Genomic DNA, 16,867 nt, shown 5'->3' on the forward strand with positions numbered 1-16,867 from the left:
TATTTTAAAATCTGTCCATACAAGGAAAAGTTACAGCCCGGACACGACAACATATACTCTATGTCCTTATATGCAGCACTCCATTGTGAATAAACACTATGTGTGACCTTGACCTTTGAGGCAGGGACACGGGTCTTGCACGCGACACGTCGTCTTGGTATGTGGAACACATGTGGCCAGTTATTTTAAAATCTGTCCATACAAGAGAAAGTTACAGCCCGGACACGACAACCTATACTCTATGTCCTTATATGCAGCACTCCATTGTGAATAAACACTAAGTGTGACCTTGACCTTTGAGGTAGGGACACGGGTCTTGCACGCGACACGTCGTCTTGGTATGTGGAACACATGTGGCAAGTTATTTTAAAATCTGTCAATACAAGGGAAAGTTACAGCCCGGACACGACAACCTATACTTTATGTCCTTATATGCAGCACTCCATTGTAAATAAACACTAAGTGTGACCTTGACCTTTGAGGTAGGGACACAGGTCTTGCACGCGACACTTCGTCTTGGTATGTGGAACACATGTGGCAAGTTATTTTAAAATCTGTCCATACAAGAGAAAGTTACAGCCCGGACACGACAACCTATACTCTATGTCCTTATATGCAGCACTCCATTGTGAATAAACACTAAGTGTGACCTTGACCTTTGAGGTAGGGACACAGGTTTTGCACGCGACACGTCGTCTTGGTATGTGGAACACATTTGGCAAGTTATTTTAAAATCTGTCCATACAAGAGAAAGTTACAGCCCGGACACGACAACCTATACTCTATGTCCTTATATGCAGCACCCCATTGTGAATAAACACTTAGTGTGACCTTGACCTTTGAGGTAGGGACACGGGTCTTGCACGCGACACGTCGTCTTGGTATGTGGTACACATGTGGCAAGTTATTTTAAAATCTGTCCATACAAGAGAAAGTTACAGCCCGGACACGACAACCTATACTCTATGTCCTTATATGCAGCACTCCATTGTGAATAAAGACTAAGTGTGACCTTGACCTTTGAGGTAGGGACACGAGTCTTGCATGCCAGACGTCGCCTTGGTATGTGGAACACATGTGGCAAGTTATTTTAAAATCTGTCCATACAAGGGAAAGTTACAGAGCCGGACGGACGGACGATGTATGGAACATAATGGTATAGTGTTTCGTATGTATGAAACATAATGGTATCATGTTTCGTATGTATGAAACATAATGGTATCATGTTTCGTATGTATGAAACATAATGGTATTGTGTTTTGTATGTATAACACAATGGTATAGTGTTACATATATATGGAACATAATGGTATTGAATTAATAGTCTAGGTTGGCTTTGTAAAGTCGCACACCAGCAAACACTGAAACATTGGATAGTTATACAATACCAAGTATGACTATACCTGAAAACAGACCAGCTATACCACATGCCAATATTATATGATGAGAAAGAACTTGAATTCCTTGAATGGATCGATACATTTGAGCGATTTGTAAATAAATGAAAGTTTTTCTGAAGTTGTAGAATGTATTTTCTTGCACTGTATACTAATGGTTTTTCTCAAGATTATGTGACTTTGATTATGGGGCCCCTAAAGAAGTGAGATAATGCTTGTATTGTAATATTGAACATTGTCAACATCAAAGTTTAATAATCAACAACATTTCATACACTTTCTTATTATATAACACAACTCTAAGTGAAACATAAACAAATACATGTAAACCAAAAATACAAATTCTATACAAATACTAAAGACCTCCACAGCTCCTCTCCCCAATGATAATTTGAAGTCCCCGTTAAGTGTAATAATACCCTACACATATAGATAACACAGACAAGCTGGAGATGGGTGGTTCAGTACCACTGTAAGTGAGCACTGGTTGAGCCATCCTGCCACACGGGGCTCTCGTGCTGTATCTCCGCGCGGCACATCGGGCATGTCTTCTCACGGTCAAACCAAATAGACACACAGTTCTCACAGAATATGTGCTGAAACAATTCATACAGAAACTCATTTACAAGTTGAAACAGAACCATGAATTAATATCAAGCTTATTTAACTTGTGGCGAAAATTTGCCTTACCGGTATTATACTACCACTTTGCTTTGTCCTCCTTGAATTAGAGCAGCACTGTCTGTATCTTGAGATGCAGCATATAGATGTATACTCTACAGCACTATTTAAAATACATCCACATTAGAAGTAATTTAGATGTGTTGGAGCAAGATCAGTTACAAAAGGATTAAATAATGCTTATTTAAAAAAAGTGAAATGGGCTTTTGAAAATTTTCAATAATCAATTAGGACAAGATCATTCATTGATAGATGCCATTGTTGACCTTTCTGATCAATTATCAATTATAATTGATCATCATTACTAATTGGTTTGTAGTATTACATATGGTTCACTAAAAATATATTGAAATTATACTCCTGGTGTCAATATTTGCTGTACATATAATCATAACAGACAAAAAAATAAGCCATAATGATTATTCAGGATAATCTGAGGGCCCTAACTCCTAAATGATTAAAGCGATTTCCATGGCTATCGAACTTGATCAAGATATTATGGTCACAAACATGTGTTAAAAGTTTGGTGAGGATTGGACAAACAGTTTTCAAGAATTAGATCGGAAACAATCTTCGGGACGTATTTTTCAAGTCTTTTTTTGCAAATAAAGGGCCGTAACTCCTAAATGACAAAAGCGATTTCCATGGCTATCGAACTTGATCAAGATATTATGGTCACAATCATGTATGTAAAGTTTGGTGAGGATTGGACACATACTTTTCAAGAATTAGATTGGAAACATATATTTTTGAAGTATTTTTGGCAAAAAAGGGCCGTAACTCCTAAATGACTAAAGCGATTTCCATGACTATCGAACTTGATCAAGATATTATGGTCACAAACATGTGTTTAAAGTTTGGTGAGGATTGGACAAACGGTTTTCAAGAATTAGATCGGAAACAATCTTCGGGAATTTTTGGCAAAAAAGGGCCGTAACTCCTAAATGACTAAAGCGATTTCCATGACTATCGAACTTGATCAAGATATTATGGTCACAAACATGTGTTTAAAGTTTGGTGAGGATTGGACAAACGGTTTTCAAGAATTAGATCGGAAACAATCTTCGGGACGTACGTACGTACGTACGTACGGACAAGGGCAACCCTATATGCCGCCACTTTGTGGGGGCATAAAAAAAAAAAAAATCTTGTCAGAAACCGGGGGATTGAGGTTTGATATTTGGTGTGTAGTCTCTACTAAATTCTATAGAATTATACCCAATAGTGGCCCAATCTGATTGTTTTGGTATGCGGTACCTTCCAATTTCCTTCAAACTATGCCTAGAGGGTCAATTGTATAACATATAATCAAAGAAAGCCAAATCATGAAAATTTGGGCCAGGCGTACTGTTGCCAATAAAATAGTACAATACAATACAATACCGTATTGTATCATACTGTATAATAAATTAGTCTTTCCTTGAAAGACATTAATGCGAACTTCTTTCTTTCTTATTTTTGAAGCTACAGCAATGCATCTACAGTTTTACAAAAATAATTTCATTAGTGTCATTGGATGAGACAGTGACCTTTTAACCCTCTTTCTATTTTTGGAAGCTACATAAACAAAATTATGACCATGTTTGTCAAAAAGAAAAATGCAAGCAAACACCAGTCTTTCCGTGGATGACCTTTTAACCTACATTCTTATTTTTTAATCTACAGCATTGGAATTAAGATGATGGGTACAGTTTTGCAAGCAAAATTCAATTGGGATGACCTTGACTATGATCTTTTGACCCACTTTCTAACAGTATAAGATATTATGCTTATCCTTACTGCATGGTCAACTGCTATGGGTGATCCCATAATCATGTTGTAAAATGATCTGGTATATCAAGATCACATATTAAAACAGATGTTCTAAAATTGATGTAATGACTCCACCTACCTTACACTGGAGTCTGTCAGGGTTTTGGTAATCATTCTGATATATTGGGCAGTTATCCCTACCCACACGTACCTTACACCTGAGCATGATGGTGTTCTGGTAGTCATCCTGACAAATGGGGCAGTTATACCCACCCACATCTACCATACACTGGAGCATGGTGGGGCTCTGGTAGTCATCCTGACAAATGGAGCAGTTATACCTGACCACATCTACCTTACACTGGAGCATGGTGGGGCTCTGGTAGTCATCCTGACAAATGGGGCAGTTATACCCACCCACATCTACCATACACTGGAGCATGGTGGGGCTCTGGTAGTCATCCTGACAAATGGAGCAGTTATACCCGCCCACATCTACCATACACTGGAGCATGGTGGGGTTCTAGAGGTCAGCCTGACAGATTGGGCGGTTATCCCCACTCACACATACCTTACACCTGAGCACGATGGGGTTCTGGTAGTCATCCTGACAAATTGAGCAGTTATACCCGCCCACATCTACCTTACACTGGAGCATGATGGGGTTCTAGTGGTCGGCCCTACAGATTGGGCAGTTATCCCCACTCACGTACCTTACACCTGAGCATGATGGGGTTCTGGTAGTCATCCTGACAAATGGGGCAGTTATACTGGCCCACATCTATCTGTGCATGATGGGGTTTTGGTAGTCATCGTGACGGATAGGACAGTCATCCCTGTCCACAACTATCTAACACTGGTACACTTACCTTACACTGGAGTATTAAAAGGAACTGGTAGTCATCCTGACAGATAGGGTAGTTATCCCAGCCCGCATCTACCATACACTGGAGCATGACAGGGTTATGGAAGTCTTCCTGACAGATAGGGTAGTTATCCCAGCCCACACATACCTTATACTGGAGCATGACAGGGTAATGGTAGTCGTCCTGACAGACATAGTAATGAAAGTCGTGCTGACAGATGGTGCAGTTATCCCCGCCCACACCTACCTTATACTTTAGCATGACAGGGCAATGGTAGTCGTCCTGACAGACTGGTTATTCTCACTGCATTTACCTTACACTGGTGCATAACATTGTAATGAAAGTCGTGCTGACAGATTGGGCAGTTATCCCTGCCTGCCCCCTTACATAACACAGGAGCATGACAGGGTAATGGTAGTTGTCCTGATAGATTGGGCTGTTATCCCTGCCTTTTCCCTTACCTTGCACAGGAGCATGACAGGGTAATGGTAGTTGTCCTCACAGATTGAGCAGTTATCCCCACTTCACTTACCTTACACTGGAGCATGACAGGGAAATGGTAGTTATCCTCAAAGATTGAGCAGTTATCCCCTCAGCACTTACCTTACACTGGAGCATGACAGGGTAATGGAAGTCGTCCTCACAGATTGAGCAGTTATCCCCACTTCACTTACCTTATACTGGAGCATGACAGGGTAATGGTAGTTGTTTTCACAGATGGAGCTGTTATCCTTACCCGCACCTACCTTACACTGGAGCATGATTGGATTCTGGAAGTCGTCCTGACAGATTTGGCAGTTATCCCAGTACACACATACCTTGTAGCATGACAGGGTAATGGTAGTTGTTCGGACAGGTTGGGCAGTTATCCCCGGCCGCCCCCTTACCTTACACTGGAGCATGACAGGGTAATTGTAGTTGTCCTGACAGATTTGGCAGTTATCCCCGCCCACATCTACCTGACACTGGAGCATGATGGGATTCTGGAAGTCGTCCTGACAGATTGGGCTGTTATCCCTGCCCGCCCCCTTACCTTACACTGGAGCTTACAGGGCAATGGTAGTTGTCCTGACAGATTGGGCTATTATCCCTGCCCGCCCCCTTACCTTACACTGGAGCGTGACAGGGTAATGGTAGTTAGTCTGACAAATTGGGCAGTTATCCCGGCCCGCCCCTTTGCCTTACACTTGAGCATGACAGGGTAATGGTAGTAACTGTTGTCCTGACAGATTGGGCAGTTATCCCCGCCCACATCCACTTTACAATGGAGCATGACAGGGTAATGGTCATTGTCCTGACAGATTGGGCAGTCATCCCCGGCCGCCCCCTTACCTCACACTGGAGCATGACAGGGTAATGGTAGTTGTCCTGACAGATTAGGCAGTTATCCCCGCCCACATCTACCTTACATTGGAGCATGACAGGGTAATGGTAGTTGTCCTGACAGATTAGGCAGTTATCCCCGCCCACATCTACCTTACATTGGAGCATGACAGGGTAATGGTAGTCATCCTGACAGATTGGGCAGTTATCCCCGCCCACACCTACCTTACAATGGAGCATACAGGGCAATGGTAGTTGTTCTGACAGGTTGGGCAGTTATCCCTTACCATACACTGGAGCATGATAGGGTAATGGTAGTTGGTCTGACAGATTGAGCAGTTATCCCCACTTCACTTACCTTACACTGGAGCTTACAGGGTAATGGTAGTTGTCCTCACAGATTGGGCAGTTATCCCCGCCCACACCTACCTTACAATGGATCATGATGGGATCCTGGTAGTTGTCATGACAGATTGGGCAGTTATCCCGGCCACACCTACCTTACAATGGAGCATACAGGGCAATGGTAGTTGTTCTGACAGGTTGGGCAGTTATCCCGGCCACACCTACCTTACAATGGAGCATACAGGGCAATGGTAGTTGTTCTGACAGGTTGGGCAGTTATCCCGGCCACACCTACCTTACAATGGAGCATACAGGGCAATGGTGGTTGTTCTGACAGGTTGGGCAGTTATCCCGGCCACACCTACCTTACAATGGAGCATACAGGGCAATGGTGGTTGTTCTGACAGGTTGGGCAGTTATCCCGGCCACACCTACCTTACAATGGAGCATACAGGGCAATGGTGGTTGTTCTGACAGGTTGGGCAGTTATCCCGGCCACACCTACCTTACAATGGAGCATACAGGGCAATGGTGGTTGTTCTGACAGGTTGGGCAGTTATCCCGGCCACACCTACCTTACAATGGAGCATACAGGGCAATGGTAGTTGTTCTGACAGGTTGGGCAGTTATCCCGGCCACACCTACCTTACAATGGAGCATACAGGGCAATGGTAGTTGTTCTGACAGGTTGGGCAGTTATCCCCGGCCGCCCCCTTACCTTACACTGGATCATGACAGGGCAATGGTAGTTGTTCTGACAAATTGGGCAGTTATCCCCGCCCACACCTACCTTACAATGGAGCATGATGGGATCCTGGTAGTCGTCCTGACAGATTGGGCAGTTTTCCCCACTTCACTTACTTTACACTGGAGCATGACAGGGAAATGGTTGTTATCCTCAAAGATTGAGCAGTTATCCCCTCAGCACTTACCTTACACTGGAGCATGACAGGGTAATGGAAGTCGTCCTCACAGATTGAGCAGTTATCCCCACTTCACTTACCTTATACTGGAGCATGACAGGGTAATGGTAGTTGTCCTGACAGATTTGGCTGTTATCCCTGCCCACCCCCTTACCTTATACTGGAGCATGACAGGGTAATGGTAGTTGTTCTCACAGATGGAGCTGTTATCCTTACCCGCACCTACCTTACACTGGAGCATGATTGGTTTCTGGAAGTCGTCCTGACAGATTTGGCAGTTATCCCAGCCCACACATACCTTGTAGCATGACAGGGTAATGGTAGTTGTTCGGACAGGTTGGGCAGTTATCCCCGGCCGCCCCCTTACTAATTGTAGTTGTCCTGACAGATTTGGCAGTTATCCCCGCCCACATCTACCTGACACTGGAGCATGATGGGATTCTGGAAGTCGTCCTGACAGATTGGGCTGTTATCCCTGCCCGCCCCCTTACCTTACACTGGAGCTTACAGGGCAATGGTAGTTGTCCTGACAGATTGGGCTATTATCCCTGCCCGCCCCCTTACCTTACACTGGAGCGTGACAGGGTAATGGTAGTTAGTCTGACAAATTAGGCAGTTATCCCGGCCCGCCCCCTTGCCTTACACTTGAGCATGACAGGGTAATGGTAGTAACTGTTGTCCTGACAGATTGGGCAGTTATCCCCGCCCACATCCACTTTACAATGGAGCATGACAGGGTAATGGTCATTGTCCTGACAGATTGGGCAGTCATCCCCGGCCGCCCCCTTACCTCACACTGAAGCATGACAGGGTAATGGTAGTTGTCCTGACAGATTAGGCAGTTATCCCTGCCCACATCTACCTTACATTGGAGCATGATAGGGTAATGGTAGTTGTCCTGACAGATTAGGCAGTTATCCCCGCCCACATCTACCTTACATTGGAGCATGACAGGGTAATGGTAGTCGTCCTGACAGATTGGGCAGTTATCCCGGCCACACCTACCTTACAATGGAGCATACAGGGCAATGGTAGTTGTTCTGACAGGTTGGGCAGTTATACCCGCCCACACCTACCTTACAATGGAGCATACAGGGCAATGGTAGTTGTTCTGACAGGTTGGGCAGTTATCCCGGCCACACCTACCTTACAATGGAGCATACAGGGCAATGGTAGTTGTTCTGACAGGTTGGGCAGTTATCCCGGCCACACCTACCTTACAATGGAGCATACAGGGCAATGGTAGTTGTTCTGACAGGTTGGGCAGTTATCCCGGCCACACCTACCTTACAATGGAGCATACAGGGCAATGGTAGTTGTTCTGACAGGTTGGGCAGTTATCCCGGCCACACCTACTTTACAATGGAGCATACAGGGCAATGGTAGTTGTTCTGACAGGTTGGGCAGTTATCCCGGCCACACCTACCTTACAATGGAGCATACAGGGCAATGGTAGTTGTTCTGACAGGTTGGGCAGTTATCCCGGCCACACCTACCTTACAATGGAGCATACAGGGCAATGGTAGTTGTTCTGACAGGTTGGGCAGTTATCCCGGCCACACCTACCTTACAATGGAGCATACAGGGCAATGGTAGTTGTTCTGACAGGTTGGGCAGTTATCCCGGCCACACCTACCTTACAATGGAGCATACAGGGCAATGGTAGTTGTTCTGACAGGTTGGGCAGTTATCCCGGCCACACCAACCTTACAATGGAGCATACAGGGCAATGGTAGTTGTTCTGACAGGTTGGGTAGTTATCTCGGCCACACCAACCTTACAATGGAGCATACAGGGCAATGGTAGTTGTTCTGACAGGTTGGGCAGTTATCCCCGCCTACACCTACCTTACAATTGAGCATACAGGGCAATGGTAGTTGTTCTGACAGGTTGGGCAGTTATCCCGGCCACACCTACCTTACAATGGAGCATACAGGGCAATGGTAGTTGTTCTGACAGGTTGGGCAGTTATCCCGGCCACACCTGCCTTACAATGGAGCATACAGGGCAATGGTAGTTGTTCTGACAGGTTGGGCAGTTATCCCCGGCCGCCCCCTTACCTTACACTGGATCATGACAGGGCAATGGTAGTTGTTCTGACAAATTGGGCAGTTATCCCCGCCCACACCTACCTTACAATGGAGCATGATGGGATCCTGGTAGTCGTCCTGACAGATTGGGCAGTTTTCCCCGCGAGATTTCACCTCCTCAACACTTGGCTCAACGCCATACTTCTGCAATACAATATTAGATTTCATAACATGTGCCTTGACATTGAAATTATGTATATTTAATTTCTATCAGCTGAATAAGCAGGGGAGCCATGACTACCGTATTTACATATCATTGATCAATCTTTATTTCAGAAATTATTTTTTTTTATAATTGTTTAATAATGAAATGGAAACTGTATTTATATAATATTAAAAATGAAATTATAATTTTCATATCTGAAATCTACAGTTTTACAAGTCACAATATCATATTGCCAAAAAAAGGAGCAAATACTATTAAAAAAGATGTCTTTACATTTCTCATTTAGGTAAAAAAAAAAAAAAATGCATTGCAAGAATATTTCACCACTTACCACATCTGTTAAGAATGTGAAGAAAGCCTTTTTTAATATTACTAAGTTTCGGCATAAATTCCAAATCTGAAATTTACAAAAACATCATCCCGTTATAAATAAAAATATATAAAATTCCTAATACTGATGTGTCCTTAAAATGTAAACTCAACATTAATACTAATGGATGATATGATTTGAAATTAAATGGTAATGCAGTCCAAACTCGCTATGTCGACGTCGGATATCTCGACTATCCGGTTATGTCGACTATTTTCTCCGGTCCCGAATTTATTCCTTTTAATTATATATAAAATAAATCTGCTTGTGTCGATTTTTCTATCGCGATTTTTTCGCTATGTTGACCTCCTATTTCAGTCCCATTGGTCGAATTTCACACATTTTCCCTTATGTCGAACTGTAAAACGATTTGTAGGGTCGAAAATTGTCACCAAGGTTTGTGGCATGTCGCTAATTTTCCGTGCTTGTCAAAATAACAAACTGTCATAATTGCAGGTTAATTGATGAGTGTGAATAATTAAAGATATTTGTTTATGTTTTTGATTAAAGAGTCTTTTATTGATCAAGCTATACATTGAAACGCACAATTTAGGATTCTAGATTCAAGATTCAACTTATTTATTAAGTAACTTGAACATAAAGTGCTCCTCATTACATGATAGATATAATACATTCAATTAAACATATATACAACGATAACATGATAGGTTTGAAATCTCATACATGAGAAAAGAACTGATAATCAATATTTGAACATAAAACTTAAACATTAGATACTTTTACATTACACTAACATTTCACTTACACAGTGAGGATGGACTAACAACTAAATAGTAAAAATTTATATAATAATTTTCATGATGAAAGCTTTTAAAGATACATTATGGTATGCAAAAAAGCCAAAATGTAAACCTTTAATAAAGATCATGAAACAATATTTACAAAGTTATGATGACGTTTAAATGCTTTAGAAATAAATTTGCACAAATTAAGCTGCTCGGAATAATTCGTATCTTGCATAAGATCAATAAATTTCATCATACTAGGCCTAACAACATATGATCTTCTCAAATACATTCTCCGTTAATCAACATATACATCACAAACACAAACAAAATGAAACTCATCTTCAATGTCACCATTATTACATATGGTGCAATAACGTTCATGATGATCAATTCTGTTATTTCCATAACCCCCAGTTTCAATACGTAACTGGTGAGACGAGAGTTCTTTTAAATAATAGGTTTGCTGTTTCCACGACTGTAACAAGACCGTTCAATTGCAGAAGTCGGACATATATCAAACTCAAATGTGTTTGGATTGGTGATACTTTTTTGTAATTTGGATGTGTCGAATGTTTGTTATCTCGACTCTTTCCCTAGGTCCCGACAAAGTCGACATAACGAGTTTCGACTGTACAAGGAAAACCTTTTGGAATTTTACTTACTTTTACTATAACATAAGCAGTTGCTAGAATGGCGAAAAATATAAGTTTTCCTGACACTGGTTGGTCATACAGAAAATGGACCCAAGGAAGCACCGGTAAAGTTGTTCTGTACAGCTGTGTTAACATCTCTATCATCATGTAGTACTTTCCCTGCAATACAATTTTAACATTAAAATGATGAAAAACTATTATCGAAAGAAAAATTGTGCAAAAATTTAGAGTGATGATAATAGCTTGAACTGTCAGAATCATATGTATTGCACATACCAAATTATTTTTTGTTTTATCAACAGGTAAAATTTGTTTCATCTTTCCATCGAACACATTTCCTTTCTCACTAAGTCCTTTGCACACCTACTTTTCTCTTCTGTGGAAGGCAGAGTGTCGGGGTGACTGCAACTAGGGCCTTCAGAATGATGGCACCAAAACGTACAGTGTAGTCCGAGATCACAGCCACCCAGAACAGGTCAAACACATCTCCCTTCCACGTGGCTGGTAGCCTGTAATACAGCCTGCAACAACACCATGGCATGTTCATGTCACGCTCTTTTAAGCATAGTTATAAAATTTATAGGTTTCCGACTTCATTAGTTAAATAACAGGCTATTTAAATATCCTCAAATTGTGTAGAAGACAGTTACAGACAACAGAATATCACAACAAGACTCACAAACTCTCATTTTTATAAAAGAACTTACACTCTATGCAGCTCTTGTTCGGAAAAGAACAGGTATATAACAGCTATTTGGAACGTCAAAAACACAATAAGCCACAGGCCGGACATGTAAACCCCTCTAGAATGTTGCTTGTCCTGAAAAGAGAACATGAATTTACAGTTCTACACCCATACTACTAAAATTAAAATTGCGTTAGTTTATTAATAAGGTTAAGCAAAAAGAACTGTGTTGTTTGAGCTGCAAGATTCTGGTTCATGGATGAAAAAGAAATCAACTAAACAAGAGATGGGTGATGTTACAATAAAGGATTTTAGTCAGAACTTCAATAATCTTAAATCCTTATTAACATTACAAATACCAAGACATTTATTTGTTCCTCAACTTCAGGTTCATTTTTATCACTGGCTCAAAATTGGAACATTTTTGTAATGACCCCTTGGGGTTAACATCATCATCATCAGTGACAATACCTACCCTAAGTGAAGTAATATGAACAATTTCAATCATCCTTGTATTGGCATAATGGAAAACCAGCGACAAGCCTAAGAACACCAAAATACCTGCAATAAAAGTTGTAGTTTTTCACAAAATGTTCATACCATAATATCAAGAAGTGCTTTAAGAATATTAAAAAAAGATAAGAAGAAATAAGAATGTGCTCAAGTCATGGAAACATTTGTATTGCGTTATTCCAAACATTACAAAATCCATCAGACTTTGTGATAATTTAAGAGTTGTTTAAAGACAAACATCTTATGTGGTGCATGTCAAAGTGGCACTTAAATGCATGGTAAATAGGTTCTTCTGTAATTTTTATTAAGGCATGTATTTAGAGATAGCATTGTTAATACTGGAACAGAAATACTCTGTTAGCTGGTTAAAATGCAAACTTATGATTCAATTTCCTATACCATTGTTTTTAGCAGTGTAATATCACACACAGCACATACATACCTAGGACATGGTCTGCTAGGAGTCTGAGAGCGAGGAGGATAATGAATGTGAAGGAGCCAAGGAGCACGCTCCAATCCTGTGGCACCACCTGTTGGCTGTGTGTGTGTCCGTGTGGCCCAGCCTCCTCATCAGCTGCTCATATTAAACAATGTCCTAACAAAAATTATATTTTCATATGTACACTATGTTACATTCATTTCTGATTAAAACTGAAATAGTTGAAGAGATTACCTACATCTATAATAGTGCAAATCAATTACTAAAACTTGTTTCCCCCCAATGTTGTAGCTGACAAATAATCAATGATGGACATGAAATTTTTACTTTTCGACTGGAGATGAACCAAAATTGGGGTCATTTACTGGGGTCATGACCATCCTACATACCAAGTATGGAGATCCTTGGTCCAAGTGATCTTAAGCGGAAACGAAGTGTGACAAACAGACAAGTGACCAACAAATCATTTTTCATCTGAAGTTCACTGTGACATTGACCTTTGACCTACTGACCTCAAAATTAAAAGGGGTCATCTACTACTCATGTCCAACTAGCATACTAAGTATGAAATTCCTGGTTGCAAGCGTTCTTTAATTATTGAACAGAATCCATTTTTTAGATTAAGCTCATCGCCAACATACTAATTTTTCACCAGAAGGTTACTGCCACCTTGACCTTTGACCTACTGATCTCAAAATGATTAGGGGTCATCTATTGGTCATAACCAATCTGCATACCAAGTATGAAGTTCCTGGGTCCAGGCGTTCATAAGTCTCTGTCCAAGTTTTAGTAATTGTTTAAACACAATCTTTTATAAATATGTACCTGGAGTATTTGTGTGCTGACCTATAACCTCCTGCAGCTGGGCTTCCAGCATATCAAGTTGGTCTGTGCCCTGGGGTCTGCCCCCGTCCACATCATGTTGGGTGTACAGGTGCTGCAGGTATGGGTTTCTGTGGTACTCTGGCTGTGGGTTAACTCCTGGTATCACCCCTCTCACAACCTGGCAAATACAGATACATCGCATAAATTTTATCCAATTAATTATTTTTTAATATCTTGGAGACTTACTGATCATTTTCTTAACTTTGCATGCAACATTTATAATTCAGAAGTCTATTTACAGTACTGTTTAAAGTTTATCTAACTCCTTGTCAACTTTGATGTATTCAAGTTTAGCTACCTGTCCAACTTGGTGTTGAACATTCTGATTTCGAACAATATTTGAAGGAATGTTGTTGATGTTACTTCGCAGATTCCAAATGGTCCTTCTTGGATTTCTGTCTTCATTATTTGCCATGTTATATAACTGAAGTGTAAAGAAAATATATAAAATATATATAAATAGGGAATTCTTGCCATCAATAAGAATCACTACAGCCCACAAAAAAGAGTGCTGTTGAGTAAATGTCAATGAATGTCTTTTTTCTTTAGTAGCAGGAGGGGCATAACTCAACAATTATTTAAGCTAGAGCTTTGTGCTTTTAATCACATGTACACATTTTCTCGGACAATTCTAAGAAAGAGTTATGGCCAAGATTAAGGTTTTTGTCAGGATTTGTCTGGAATGTTCCAGAATTTACAACTTATGCTATGGATTTTAGAGTTTTAGAATAAACAAGACATTTATAGAGTTTGAGAGAAAGTTCCTGTGCATTTTGGCAGAAAGAGCTGAATCATTTTCATATGAAATATAGGGACAAACATCTCTGTCAGATCTGGTGTACAAGTGTTAGTAAATTAATTTAAACAATTTAAAGGTTTAATACCGTACATTGTTTGTATGATGGAAAATATCATTCATATTTAGTTTTCAAAGAGTAGGTCAGTCACAAATGGTTATCACCAATAAAACATAATGTAACGTGCCGGGGCTTACTTTCAAATAGTTATATATAAGATTTTCCTCTTTGGCTACTTTGCCAAAATAATTTGCACTAATGATTATTTAAAATGATTGGATCGTGAAAATAATTATCGTTCAATCAATAATAAATCAACAAAGATTGGAATATTTACAGTTTTCATAGACGCACATATTAAATTATCTAACTTTTCCTATATCCCTAGCTTTTCACTTAAAAACTGTACTTAATAGTATTATGTCAATGTGTGGTAAGGACTTTTGAGTTTACTTTCATTACTTCTATTGTTAAGGAGGCGTTTTTCTATTTAATACTCTCTGGTTCACAGTTTATACCATACTTATATCTATATTAATATAGATAGTTCGGTATAAACCCCTAGGGAATTAACATGTATATTTGCCGCTAGGACAAATAGTGTTTAACCCCTATTAGAGACAATAAATATAGTACACCTTGTCTTATCAAGTTGTTGCTCTCGCAGAAGCCAGCACAAGAATGAATAAAATCCGCTGGTTTGCTGTATTTATACCCACGATATCACGTGACCACATTGGACGATCCTAACCAGTTGGAATAGTCCATTTTCAACGTTAAGTCTTTTTCATAGGGGGTTTCGCCTTATATTTTCATATTTTCAGAAAACAACATTATTATAATAAATCGCTGTTCGCATCATGATTATTATTATTCAACCATCTTATTTCAATTTACGATCAAGTTGTATTATTAGCTGTTGTTTTTATTGAGAAATTCACTCTCTAAACTAATTTCATACCCCATATTAAAAGTTTAGCATTGAGTGCATAACAAATATATAAGTAATCCAAATACTATTTGATAATGACTACTTACTATTTCCTTTAGCCTCCTATTCTTCCGAAACGTATTTTGCCAATGAAATAATAACTTTTAAGATGATTGAAATATAGCGGGTTTCCTAACTATTCAAAATGAAAGTGAAAGTGTACAATAGCAAAATCCTACGCCTTACTGTAAAAGCAGCAGACAACAGTTTAACAACATATCGCTCGGCCCAAATTCGCTACAATAACAAATTTTCTCACAGAGTAGTTAACAACTGGAATAACTTAATACAAGTGAATAAGTGAAGTTGTATGTGCATTTAGTGTTAAAAGAATAAAAAACAAAACAAGATTGGACAAATGAAGATCTAAACATTTTGATACTTCTGAATTTTTTTAAGTTATATAGTATGCTGATAATTTAGTGAATACTGGGACAATCACATGGCCACCATAACCTACAAGACAATGAGGGGAATGATACGCTGTCTAGGGCTTACTTATTTCCAACTTCTACTTCGTAATTTCCTAGGGCATAAGAGCATCACTGAAAAGTGACGCCATCAAAGCAGTAAAAGCCTTATATCATGTAAGGCATATTTACAATTCAAATTAAAATTTAAAAAAATGTTGCCTAGGCTGTGCATGTCTGCAGAGTGGAGCACTCTCTATTGGCGTTTACATAGCCAGGACTCATTCCAACATCATGTCACAAAACAACATCATGGTCTGTGGATTCATTAATGGAGGAAAAAATATAAAAATTCCACTTTTGCAGGTACCACATCAGCCTGATCAGGGGGCTTTTCAGAATGAGAAAAAATATGTTATTTGACTCAATTTGGGTACTCACAATAACAATAAGATGAATAAAATGAGAAAATACAATTAAACAAATGATTTAATATATTTTATAGACATATAAACAATTATTTCCATTACAAAAACACTCCTAGAAAGATCAATTAACACCATGGATGTGCAACTCACAAGATTTTGGCTAAAAATAAGTAAAAAAAATCTACTTTCGTTTCCAGAGGGCCAGCTTTAGCTTTTCACAACATTATTTTCGCATTTTAAAAACAGATAATTTTCGTTTGATTTAGACTTCTGTTGATTAAACTATCATTTTAGATATAAATTAATCAGTTATTTACCTCGAATGAAAAATAAAAAATATGTTTTTGCGGATAACACTATTATTTTCTCCGTATCGATTCCGTACCGAACATGAACGACAAGGG

General features: G+C 39.7%; 1 protein-coding gene across 6 annotated transcripts; it reads right to left on the bottom strand.

Moving 5' to 3' along the window:
- Positions 1–1,660: 1,660 nt before the first annotated feature.
- On the bottom strand, positions 1,661–16,846 carry LOC128232935 (RING finger and transmembrane domain-containing protein 2-like). Of its 6 annotated transcripts, XM_052946740.1 has the most exons (12): positions 16,781–16,801; positions 15,673–15,761; positions 14,136–14,261; positions 13,778–13,955; positions 12,956–13,087; positions 12,476–12,561; positions 12,023–12,135; positions 11,683–11,836; positions 11,325–11,474; positions 9,875–9,940; positions 9,420–9,521; positions 1,661–1,993 (listed from the first exon to the last, which is right to left on the bottom strand). In XM_052946740.1, the coding sequence occupies exons 3-12, from the start codon at positions 14,250–14,252 to the stop codon at positions 1,859–1,861; spliced, it is 1,233 nt and encodes a 410-aa protein (XP_052802700.1). In that variant the 5' UTR covers positions 14,253–14,261; positions 15,673–15,761; positions 16,781–16,801; the 3' UTR covers positions 1,661–1,858. The 6 variants fall into 6 exon arrangements, with proteins under 6 accessions (XP_052802700.1, XP_052802699.1, XP_052802701.1 ...); XM_052946739.1 differs by lacking the exon at positions 15,673–15,761 and having other exon boundaries at positions 16,781–16,846; XM_052946741.1 differs by lacking the exons at positions 15,673–15,761; positions 16,781–16,801 and adding an exon at positions 16,649–16,668.
- Between the last annotated feature and the right edge of the window lie 21 nt (positions 16,847–16,867).

Source organism: Mya arenaria, chromosome 4 (genome assembly GCF_026914265.1).
Source record: "Mya arenaria isolate MELC-2E11 chromosome 4, ASM2691426v1".
Classification (NCBI taxonomy): Eukaryota; Metazoa; Mollusca; class Bivalvia; order Myida; family Myidae; genus Mya; species Mya arenaria.

Bases quoted from the DNA above. Each gene is read 5' to 3' on its own strand.
- LOC128232935 (XM_052946739.1), bottom strand. From the start codon at position 14,252: ATGGCAAATAATGAAGACAGAAATCCAAGAAGGACCATTTGGAATCTG. The intron at 12,136-12,475 runs GTAGGTATTGTC...TTCTCTTTTCAG, and splicing joins TTCATATTACTTCACTTAGG to GACAAGCAACATTCTAGAGG. The intron at 9,941-11,324 runs GTAAGTAAAATT...TGTAAATTTCAG, and splicing joins CTGCTTATGTTATAGTAAAA to ATTTGGAATTTATGCCGAAA.